The sequence below is a fragment of the Ammospiza nelsoni genome, chromosome 2 (assembly GCF_027579445.1).
Source record: "Ammospiza nelsoni isolate bAmmNel1 chromosome 2, bAmmNel1.pri, whole genome shotgun sequence".
NCBI classification, from domain to species: Eukaryota; Metazoa; Chordata; class Aves; order Passeriformes; family Passerellidae; genus Ammospiza; species Ammospiza nelsoni.
In genome coordinates, this window is record NC_080634.1 from 54,675,404 (window position 1) to 54,687,928 (window position 12,525).

A 12,525-nucleotide genomic window follows, 5' to 3' on the forward strand; every position below is an offset into this window, starting at 1 on the left:
TGGCACATCTCACAAGTGCTGGTTCAGTGGGTCTGGGTACAGTTTCAACCACATAAAATGGAAATGGTATGAGTCTTGCTATTAGCAGATCTCTTCTTCTCAGAGCAAATTTGGTGGTTACAGAATTTCAGAGAAGCAGGAGTAAGAGCTGCTGTGAAGTATAGCACAAAGAGAAATGCCTTTAAATCTTCATATAAAGACTGCTACAAAGGCGGTTGATTGCTGCCTCAAGAGCATACTCTGGGCACAATTACAATCACTGGCAGCATGCTGTAGGCAATGAGAAATTATTACCTATGGCAATTACTGTAGGCAATGAAATTATTACCTATGGCAATTACTATAGGCAATGAGAAATTATTACCAGGATTGCTTCAGCTGTGTGTTTCTTGGATGCTTTTACAGAACCTTTGTTGGCAGAATCAAGTGTTAGCACACTCTATTTTTTTCACAAAGCATTTCATAATGTTTAAACTAGGATATTCATATAAAGGCAGCAGAACAATTATCTTCCTTAGATGCTTATCCTGAGTCTAACTTTACTGTTATTTCAGAAATATCTAAACATAATATATTATGTATGGTGTATGCACAACACAATATACATAACATAGATGTATTTTTCTTATGAAAAAGAAAATTATTAGGTCTGAAAAAATACATGATTCCTTCAGTTCTGAACTTGCTTTTATGATCTGATGTCTTTATCAAATCTTGAATATTTAAGTTATTTTATTTCTGGTAAAAAATATCTTTCTTTACAGTAAGGATCTTCATTCATTGTGCCAGGTCCTCTAGGATTAAAAGCTGGGAATGTCTCAGTTCTTGAGCTCTCTAGTCTGTTGGTCACAGCATGAAAGCTCTGACATGGCTGGCTGCCTGTAAAACTATGAACCTGGTTCTTTGCCTTACACAGTACAGCAGTTTATCTACTGCTCTGAGCTCTCAGTCCTGCACTCCTGCCTTAGAGGCTTAACTCGAGGGGAGTACAACAGAGCTTTTAGGCAAGTCCCCGTCTGATGACGGCCTTCAATCTGATCAAATTTTGTCAAATTCACTGAATTCCAAACCTGATTTCCATTTCAATTTAGGTGTTTCCCCCAAAGCTTTGTTTCAAGAGCTCTGCTCTTTATTCTCCCCAAAAACTACTGTTAAAACTAAGTCCTTTCCTAAAGTCCTGGATACCTTTAATGCCTTGGTTCCATGACAGTGTCATGTTTTAGTCGCTATCTTGTTTTGTTTGCCTTCTTCTCATTGATGTGTTATGGATTGGTTTGATTTGCTTAAAAGAAAACAAACCCAGATCAATCTTCCTTTAAGAGTAAGGTGGCAGACCTCACCTGTTACGTTCTGATAAGAATTTGACTTGTTTGTTTTCCATTCATTTTGTTTTGCACAACTCCTCTGAACAACAGTTCTTCCCCCAGTCAGCTCACTGGCCTTGTCTCCTTTCCTTTTTACATTATTCTTAAAACTTCCATCTTTGTTACAAAATAGTATGAAATTTCTTTCAAAAAGACTTTGCTTCATCTCCAGAGTCTCTCTCAAAGCTTTTTGCTTACTTTCATTTCTCACTTCAAGCAAATTTCATTAGTTTTTCTGGAAAAACTGTTGGTTTACAACAGAACAGAATCAGCCTCAGTTTGTGACTCAAATCATCATTAAACAAAAAGTTAGTAAATATTGACTTACTCTATTGTGTAGTCCAACTTAAATACCAAAAGATAGTTTTGCTTTACATGAATGCCAGAATTTGGCAAATACTAAAGTTATAAAGGAAAAATATTTACCTACACTTAACTGCCTAATTATAGATATTTTTATTTTTGATTACATGTAATGCTATTTTTATGTCTTTTCCTTTGGTAGCTGGAGTAGATTATGTAGGCATCAGTCGTAACCTGGATTTTTTCCCTGGAGTCAATATGCAGACATTTCGTGTGATAATTCTGGATGATCTTGGACAGCCGGTGTTGGAAGGAACAGAGAAGTTTGAGCTTGTGCTAAGGATGCCCATGAATGCTGCCCTTGGAGAACCCAGCAAGACCACCATCTTCATTAATGACTCAGTGTCTGATTGTGAGGAATTTTTTTTTTTTTTTTTTTTTACTTTTTCATATTTTGGAGATGATGTGTTAAGTCGTTTGCTATCTGGCCGTTTGTATTCTATATCTGGTGCAGTGTGGCATAAATAAATGTGAAATGATGGAGGGAAGATATGATCGCTTCTGCAGTTATACCTTACATGTGCTTTCTCTATGTTTTTCTGCCCAGTGCCAAAGATGCAGTTTAAGGCATCTGTGTATGTAGCCAATGAAAATGATGGGCAGGTTTCTGCCATGATATATAGGAGTGGGGATATCCGATACACATCCACTGTGAGATGCTATACAAGGCAAGCTTCAGCTCAGGTTATGATGGACTTCGAAGAACGCCCTAATACTGACAGTTCCATCATCACATTCCTTCCTGGTAAGTTCTTGATTGTATTTTAGAAGCCTTTAGTCACCATGTTTTATTTTGTTTTGCTTTGCTTTACTTTGCTTTGTTTGTTTTATTTTGTTGTGTTTTAATTGTGTCTTCTCATAAAGTAGTGCCAAAAAGATCTCTCTGGAAAACAAAGGTTTAGGTTTATTTCATGCACAATGGGATGATGTTGCTTTTATTTTCTTCACTTCTGACTTACAGCAATAATCACTAAAAACCAAAAGAGTATATCTTCACTTAGGTTCAGCCTGAGTGCCAGAATCTTTTTGATAGCAAAAGCAGGTTTGGCATAGCACAGTAGAAGCACAGATCTGCTGTCAGAAAGGAAACTTCAGAAGTTCTGCTCTTTGTTAAGCAGATTTCTGGCAAATACATTTGACGTGCACTGAAATGAGCAATAGATCTTTCAACAGGTATATAGCTTCCTAATTCCTATTTGAATTTTTTTTCTCCCACCAAGGCTTTCCTAAGACCGCCCACAAATATCAGGTTCTTAATATCCCACATTTCATCAGAGATGAAATGCAAATAAATCAAATGTTACTATGTTGAAAGAATATTGCCTAACTCTTTCTACATGTGCAGAAGGCAGTTTGGTCTTCTAGCCTTTGAGGTTTACACGCATGTGATATTTTTTACAAGTCTTAAACTAGTTCTGTCCTCAGCGTTAAATCCTTGGTATATCCTTATCACAGAAATTACAACCTTTGTATTTCTGTAGACATGTATCACTTGAAAAAGTGAGTTGTTCACTCTGTCTTTATTTAGGGCTGGCCTCAACTTTTCATGCTGTCTTGTACTCTAGACCTTTGTCATTGCTTCTGTGCAACCAGGAAAGAGTCCAGCTAGTAAGAATTAATGGATCCGGGCCACTTAGAAGTGACTTTTTTGAGTGTTGCCCTACCACTTCTCTGCAAAGACAAGTAACAAACAAGTCTACTAGAATTATATTTTTACTCCATAAGCTTCTTAGGCATGTTTAATATGCAGCAGTTTCATTACAGTTTCCATGTAACAATAAGCAGTATAAGTATTTTGCATTCTTCTTTCTCCTTAAGGGATAATTGATTTTCTATAGTGAGAGGAAAAGGCAAACTCAGAAAATTAACACAGTCAGCATCCTGGTCTGGTTCTTCATCTTGAAGAGCCTTGATCTTATTTGCATGTGTAATGATGAAAAAATACAGTAAATTGACCTCACCTCTCTCCTGCTGTACTCTTCCTTTTGTCTGGGATGTAGGAGTCAGTCCCATGAGGAAAAGCCCACCAAGTCATGCTGGGTGCCAGATACTGAATGCTATTCAGAGGTCTTGCTGCTTGTGTAAAAGACATAAGAAAAGATGTTCAATTTTCTGAACATCTAGTAAGTCAGGAAGTCAGGGCACATTAATTTGTGAGTGCAAAATTGAAAGGTTTGATACTCCAAAGCATTTTAAAGGCAACATTCACTGTCACTTGGAATCAGTGGAAGTTCAAAAGACTTTAAAGTCAAACAGAATAATATAAGTGAAGGTCCAAACAGTTGAAGAGTGTCCAATCAAAAGAGACTTGAAATATAAAACTTCAGGACAAAATTGCCATTAGTATTAGTAATGGCAATTAGTAATTACTATTACCATTAGAAAGGTTTTATTATTCTGTTTCCTTATGCGAGTATTTAGTTTTTTAAGTGGACTCTATAGAAGAAATCACTGAGAAGGAGCATTTTCTTCTTAGGTAAAACAAAAGGACTAATACATGTAAAGTGGACATACCAAATAGAAACTTGTCTTACAGAAGTCCAAAAATGGGGGATTCCACTTTAATGAGTTTCCATAGAAAGGTAATGATTGCTAATTCTGCTTTCACTGCTGTCATTGCTCGTTAACTTGTATGGTGTCAAGGTGGATGCCTTGGCCAGCAGGATTCAGGTGCCTTGGAGAGAAGTGCTGTATTGGAGCAAAGAACACCTAAGTTCTGCCTGATAACTACCTTCAGAATGATTGCAGGTGAAACTGAGAAGCCTTGCACACTGGTGCTTATGGATGACACTTTCCATGAGGAGGAGGAAGAACTACGCCTGGTTCTTGGCACTCCAAGAAGTGACTCTTCCTTTGGTGCCTCTATTGGCGAGCAAAACGAGACACTGATAAAGATTCGGGATGACGCAGACAGTAAGAGAATAGCTTATTTTTACTGGCTTTTGGAAGCCCATTTGCATGCTCTAAAACCCCTTTTTTATCTTCTAATGACAGAGGCTATCATTAAGTTTGGTGAGACCAAATTTAGTGTGAGTGAACCGAAGGACACAAGGCAAGTAGCAATTGTGAAAATCCCAGTGCTTCGTCTGGGAGACACTTCTAAAGTTTCCGTTGTGAGAGTTCATACAAAGGATGGATCTGCTACTTCTGGAGAAGACTATCACCCTATATCAGAAGGTAGGATCATACTTATCAGATCAAGCTGTTTGTTTTTATTCATGACTCTAACATAATTTTTGAAAAATAAAATAACTTTGCAATTGGAATGCTTTGCAACCACATCCCAAAATGCATTTTCCTATTCAGTGTGGACAAACTAAATTTGAAGAGGAATACCCCATTCCCTGTGGTATAAAACAGCCAATTGCTGTTGGTATACCAATTATCAGTGAAGATATTTACAAATGTCTTCTTTGAAAACATCTGTACTCCTTTGAAAATATCTGTACTCCTTTGAAAATATCTGTACTCCTTTGAAAACATCTGTAGCTCAAGAAATTGTGGAAGATGTGGGACTTAAACCTTAGTTATATTTGCAGAGTGTAATAATATTACTCTGAAGAAACATCTGCTTATAGGATATGATTGTGTGGTTGTTTCTTGAGCAATTCATTAAGATAATGGGATTTGCTGTATGTAGGAATTAATGTATATTTCTTTTTATTTTTCTATGTTCTGAATAATAAAGCTTTCCTTCTGTATTTCTGAATTCGCTGCCTTCTGCTCCACACTACTAATGAATGAGGAGAGAAGTTGTACAACAGAATGAGAAATTTCTTAGCTGATAAACTTCTTTCCATTAATGGCCCACCTACCTGCTTTAGGCAATGACTAATGCAGTTTATGGCGTTATGATTTTTTTTTCTTTTAAAGTTTATGATAATACATGATAGTGCTCTGTGTTTTAAGGTTAATCATTCATTGCTGGAGTGTTTTCATAGTTTTGGATAAACTATTTTGGCATTTAGTCCAGCTGAAATACATGACTTAGCTTTGAACATCCAGCAACAACATTGCGCTGTATCTTCAAATTCCACAGCAGTGGCATTTCCCACTAGTGAGATCTGAAGAGGCAATTTGTTGGCCACAAGAAAATCATCAACCCAGAGCTTGCTAATTCCAGTCACTTCACTCCTGCATTTTAGAGTTTTGCTCTTTCCCCCTGAAAACCACAGGAACTTGTAGTGTCAGCTGAAACTTATCCTATATGCACATTACCAGTAGGCACTGTCTTGCTTACATTCTCCCTGCTGTGCACCAGCAGCACATGGGAACAAGGTTTTCAGGGGAAACCTATTATTGCAGGGCAAGAGGCTCTCAGCCTCTGCCCCCAGGCCTTTGAGAAAGGTCTGTGATGTGCAGAATTTCCCCACAAGTTTCAGAATACCTGTGGCTTTAGGGAACCTGCATATTCAGCCATAGGTACAAAACCCACATCATTAATTGGGCTTTCTGAAGGAAGTGTGGCAAACTGACAATCAGTAAAATTCCTAGGTGTCACTCAGCTGAGAGTTCATATGTTTATTACCATAAAGAGTATTTCCCTGGCTTAATAACATTTGGCATTGGAAGCATCATTAGGTCACTTAATCAGACTCACTGTGGATTGCAAAATTCTCCCAGTTTTCCCGAATTATTTCTGTATTGATCCAAATAACTTTGGTTGGAGAAAATAAATCCTTTAGAAAGGGCATCTGGTCTTTTGGAGAGGAAGTGTTTCTTAACATTTTGCTTCACTGATCAGTCTTTATCACCTAATTGTGCCTTATTTCCCATATAGATTTCAGCTTTAATGCACTACTGCTTTTTGTGCCTGTCCCTTTAGAGTGCAGACGTCTTTATCACCTATATATTTTGATTATGATGGTGTTTCTATATACCAGTGAGAACATCACTGTCTGCAAGTTCTTCCAGTCCTAAGTTTCTCTTGGTTATTTCTGTACATCTTCAAAGTAAATTTGACATCCTTTAAATATTAGAAATGCACTTATTATTTTGGTTATTATCACTCTCACTCTTTCCAGGCACAAATGTTAAATAGTTCCTGTACTTTTTATTTCTTTAGTAGTTAATACAGTCAAGGATCATAGTACTCCCTAACATAGTCAGTGGGGTGGGTTGATCTTGGCAGGGCAGTAAGTGCCCACCAAAGCTGTTCCATGACTCCCCCTCCTCAGCTACAGAGGAGAAAATATGACAGAAGTCTCATGGGTTGAGATAAGAAGAGGGAGACATCACTTACCAGTTATCAGCATGGGGAAAAAAGACTCAACTTGGGAAAATTAGTTTCATTTTTTTTACTAATCAAACCAGAACACAGTGATGAGAAATAAGACGTTCCTCCCACCACTCCCTTCTTCTTGGGGTAGCTTCACTCCCACATTCCTTAGCTCTGACTGGCTCGAGGGAATGAGGGTTGCAATCTGGTTATCAGAGGTTATGTCTGATGCTTCTTCCTCCTCACACCCTTCCCTATTCCAGCAAGAGGTCACACCCACTGGAAACACTTCATCAAAAACTGCACTATGGGTCCTTCCTGTGGTCTGCAGTTCTTCATGAACTGCTCCAGTGTGGAGGTCACCAGTGCTGCCAGCAGACCTGCTCCACTGTGGGCTCTTCTTTCCTGGGGCCACAGGTCCTGCCAGGAGCCTGCTCCACTGCAGGCTTTCCCCAGGGCCCCAGCCTCCTTTGGGCATTCATCTGCTTGATCATGGGTTCTCCATGGGCTGCAGATGGATCTCTGCTCCACCGTCGGCCCCCATGGGCTACAGGGCGCATCCTGCATCACCAGGCTCTGCACCAGGGGCTGCAGGGGAATCTCTGCTCTGGCTTCTGGAGCATCTCCTGCCCCTCCTTCTCCACTGAGCTTGGTGCCTGCAGAGTCATTTCTCACATACTCTCACTCCTCTTTCCCAGCTGCTGGGGTTCAGGAATTTTTCCCTTCTTTAATCTGTAATCCCAGAGGCACTACCACTGACACTGCTGGGCTCGGCTTTGACCAGCAGTGGGTCCAGCCTGGAGCCAGCTGGCATTGTCAGATATGGAGGATGCTTCCGGCAGCTGCTTGCAGAATCCCCTATAGCTTCCCACTACCAAGGCCTTGCCATGCAAACCAAATACAATCAGCTAAGGTTGAACTTTTTATCACCATGACTTACGATATTTTTTCAGAGACAATGATTTTCAAAATACAATACTCTTGTGGAGCTGCAGCTTTTTCCCTTATTTTTGGTATATACCATTGTATTTATTGCATTTTGTAGGATACCATTTATTTAGAACTCTGATCTTTTGGTCATTCACATAGGTTACCAACATTTATGTAATTAGTCACAGATAATTTTCAAAACATTAAGATTCATTAGACTGAATCTTGAGCTTTGCAAATGTCTTGATTTATGTCTTATTTTCAGTGATTTCTACATGTGTCCACTGCTATTCATTATTATAATTTGTAGCCTCAAATAGGTTAAACTAAATTTGCAAACAGCTGTAATTTGAAAAGTGAGTATTAACTGCCATCCCTGAGGGCTGGGCCTAGAATCAAAGGTTGTTGTGATCAACAGGTTTATTTTTAAGTCTCTCATGTTTTCAGAAATTGAGTTCAAGGAGGGTGAAACACAGCACTTTGTGGAGATTGAAGTTCTCTTTGATGGAGTAAGGGAGATGAGAGAAGCCTTCACTGTCCACCTGAAGCCTGATGAGAACATGGTTGCAGAAATACAGGTAACAAGTTCATGCAAAGTCCTGAACAACAAAATCTGGTAGACAGACCTCTTACTTATTTTCTGGCTCATCATTTTACTCTTCTTTTAAGATTTGTTCACACCATCTTGGCTTGTATATTAAAAAGACAAAAAGGACATCCCAGCTGTCACAGTAACACCTAAACAAAACAGTTTGTTGTCAAGACAATAATGTTGATGGGGCAACAGATTCAATGAAAGACTGTAGTCTTCAGGGTATCATTCCAGGCATATTCTGCTCGTATAATCAGTTTTAGAAACTGATGTCCTCTCAGAAACACTCTCTGGGAATACAACCTCTGTGTTGTGAAAAGAGTAATTTCAGGTGAAATATGACTTCTGCTGTCAAAATCATGTATATATTATTCTTATTGTGTAAGATGAAATAGCCACACATTCTTGTTATTTAGCATTGTATCTTGCATACTTTTAATTCTAACAGTATACTCCTCTGATATGGCATAAAATGTTCTTGAAACTGCCTGTCTGCTTCAGCAGTGTCACACCATATATAGTCTGACTCCAGACAGCCAAACAGAAGAGACACAGCCTTTGCTGATGACAAACACCCCATTTCCACCAGGCATTAAAGCATACACTGCACATAGGAGGTTCTACCAGAGTACTGAAGTGATAACAAAAAAGCAGGGAGACATGGTTAAAGGTCTGGGATCTTCACTGTTCTGAAAAGAAAAATTTCATTTTAGCTCTTCCTTTTGCACTCTGCAGTGTACTTTTGGTGCCTCAACCCTTTCTCAGTAGCTCATCCAGTTGAGGTTTTAGAACTTCATTTGGAAAAATGTTTTGAAGGCTAAACATATTCTGATTGAGATCCAGCTTGTTTATTTGAATTTTCACAGAGAACTGTATTTGTATTTTTCATTGTCAGACAGCCAAGGCCATTGTTTACATTGAAGAAATGAACAGCATGGCAGATGTCACCTTTCCCTCTGTCCCTCAAGTTGCATCTCTGTTGATATATGATGATACTTCTAAAGCCAAAGACAGAACCAGTCCCATTGCTGGCTATCCTGTCATCTGTATCACAGTGAGTATCTCTGTGGAAAAATGGAACAAAATCAGTATATGGATTTTGTTCAGTGGATTTATACACCCAGTATCAATCGATATGGTGATGAGTCACACATATTAGTCACACATATTACTTCGAGCTAGAATTATCCTTAGAGCTAATCTAATTTATCTGGGTAATGAATCCATTTTCAGGAGGAGAAAAAGCATAGAAAGATGTTTCACTTGTTCCTCACTAAGAATAGTGCAATATTGATACACACATTGTGTCTGTGGTTGCATGACCTTAGTGTTTCCTGCATTATCCTGCCTTAATTTGTAGATTTAATATCACTGGAGATAACAGATGAACCATTGTTTTCAATGACTGCCACAGACTGTAAAATGAGTGCTGAAGGGAATACAGGCTTCTTTCATTTTTTTCACCAGTAGTCTTGCAACTGAAAAGTTTACATAATTATTCATATACCTTGAAGAATGTTTTGTCCATCCTCAGTTTGTTTTCCACTCATTCCTTTTGCACTGGAATGTCACAAGTTGAATGGTTCTAAATAAAAAAAGAATCAAAGAAAATAAGTCTTTAAATGCAAAGTGTATTTGCAGAATTAGATCAAAGGGACAAATTAAAATTAAAGTAGTACGTGGGGGTGTAGTTTGTGCTTTCATAGCTATGCCACGTTTTCACCTATAAATCAATTTTAAATAATATTTTTTATTTCAGTAAGCATAATTAGATACCCCTTTTAATCTACCCTAACAGTGCTAAATACATCACTGTAAAAATAAACTGTGATTTCTTATGAGATTTAGTGGGATTGTCAGTTCCATATGGTTGAGTTTTGTGACTCTTGATGACTTGAAATTTCTTTGCTGTGAAGCAAATAAATTCTTAGCACATCTGCCTTGTTCTGCAGGCCTGTAATCCTAAGTACGAGGACTTTGACAAGACTGGCTCTATTTGTGCCAGTGAGAGCATCAACAACACCCTGACACGGTACCGCTGGCTTGTGAGTGCCCCCACGGGCCCCGATGGTGTGACCAGCCCCATGAAGGAGGTTGACTTTGACACCTTCTTCACCTCCTCTAAGATGATTACACTCGACTCCATTTACTTCCAAGCTGGTTCTCGTGTCCAGTGTGCAGCTCGGGCTGTGAATTCAGATGGGAATGAGGGTCTTGAGCTTATGAGCCCTATTGTCACTATAAGCACATCAGAAGGTAAGGCATCATCACCTACTGCAAGATCCACAGGTCTCTTTTGGATCCCAAATTCAATCCTAACAAAAGCTGGTTACATGGTCAGGTGTTTTAACATCACCACGTCAGCTTTTCTTCTGCTGTTCATAGAGGTGGTGCAAAAACTGTCTTGACACTGCAAAGCATTGTATAAAGAAAAAGTTTTTCCTCTCTCCTAATTCTCCATGTCTTTAAATAATAATCCATATAGCAAACTTGTATGTTCATGAGAACAATATATAACAGGCAATTAAATTAGTGAAACCTTGTTTCTGTTGACTTTTGAATTCAGCTGCAGTAATGATGCAGTACAGTCTCAGCTCCTGTTAGGCACTGAAGAATCCACATGGGAGTGGCATATCAAAGCCTAGCCAGAAGCAAAATCTCATTTAGCATTCAGGCCTCACTGGATACCTGAGAATTGATGCCTTCCTTGACTAAAGACTGAAGCAACTGAGCCCAATAACAGGGCATGGACAAAATTTTTCCCTGGTCAAAGCATTCATAATTATTCATCCTTCTTGTTACATGAGACAGAATGGCTTTGTTATTTTAATAATGCATTATTTGGATTACACTTGAAAAATTAGCAGAGCTCATTAGCTCAGGCTCAGGACTGAGTTGTCATGCATGAATTACTTCCAGTACCTGAGCTAACTTGTGATGTGGAAGGAAAGAAGTGCAACGATCAAAGCAACCTACAAAAATCCTGAATGTTTTCCATTTTGAAGAGGCCTGACCTGCAGTGCATAGACCAAACTCTCAAAAGGAATTCAGATTGTGCAAAAAAAAAAAAAAAGGTATTTAGTCTCTTTAGCAATGTAATTTACATAATTTACATATTTACATTTAAGAAAAAAACCAAAATAAAAAACAAGACAAAACTAAAACCACCACCAACCAAACCAACCAACCAAAAAGCTATCATGTGCAGAAAAGAAATTTGCTTTGTCCTGACAGAAATTTCATACTTGGAGATGTTGAGCAACATTGAGTCCTCCAGAGCCAATAAGCTCTCCAAGAGGAGGGCCCTGCCTCCTCTTTTATTGAAACCCCTTAGAAATGGGCAAAGAGGACTGTTTCGATTTTCCACATCTGCCTTGCAATCCTTTGGCCATCATATGACAAAGTAACCAGAATGCAGACGCTACTCCATTGAACCATGCAACTAGAAGTTGCATACATCTCAGATCACATGATTACAAACTTAAGTTTCTGGTCCTACAAACTTGGACTAGTACTGGAGCACATGGAACTTACACTGGAAAGGTTTTCCAAAATAAGTTACACGTCCCCCTTTCCTGGAGAAATTCAAAATTCAAATTAACAAGGCCTTAAGCCACTTGATCCAGTTTTGGAGCTGACTGTATTCTAAGCAGAATATTTCTACATGTCCTGTGACACAATCTTTCTAACTACACTTTTGTTAGTGGTGGATCAGGAGACTCATGAATTTCTGTGAGGACATATCACTGCATACTTCAATCCAATGCCAAAACCAACCGAACAGTGGTCAGGTATCTTCCATAAAACTTAGGATGGTGGTAGGAAGTAAAACATATGCCTCTGAAGACCTCTGTAAGAAAGTATGGCACTTGGCACTGGCTTTGCAAATGAGGTTGACACATGCAACTGAAAAGACACCAATGCAAAATCATCACCTTGTTCTGAAAATGTGATCCTGTTATCGAGTAATCATTTCTGTTTGAATCCTCTTTTGAGTGAATTCCTGTTGAAACGTCTGGAGAATACTTCTCAAAGTATTTATCTGTCATTGAAGAAAA

At 38.7% G+C, this 12,525-nt stretch overlaps 1 protein-coding gene across 1 annotated transcript in view; it reads left to right on the forward strand.

Moving 5' to 3' along the window:
* Nucleotides 1-12,525, forward strand: part of FREM2 (FRAS1 related extracellular matrix 2) — a 121,483-nt gene that overhangs the window by 82,080 nt on the left and 26,878 nt on the right. The window contains exons 8-14 of the mRNA XM_059494017.1: nt 1,870-2,079; nt 2,275-2,472; nt 4,476-4,640; nt 4,722-4,904; nt 8,323-8,453; nt 9,363-9,521; nt 10,420-10,723. Of these exons, the coding sequence (XP_059350000.1) occupies nt 1,870-2,079; nt 2,275-2,472; nt 4,476-4,640; nt 4,722-4,904; nt 8,323-8,453; nt 9,363-9,521; nt 10,420-10,723 (1,350 nt within the window). The remainder of the gene's footprint in view (nt 1-1,869; nt 2,080-2,274; nt 2,473-4,475; nt 4,641-4,721; nt 4,905-8,322; nt 8,454-9,362; nt 9,522-10,419; nt 10,724-12,525) is intronic.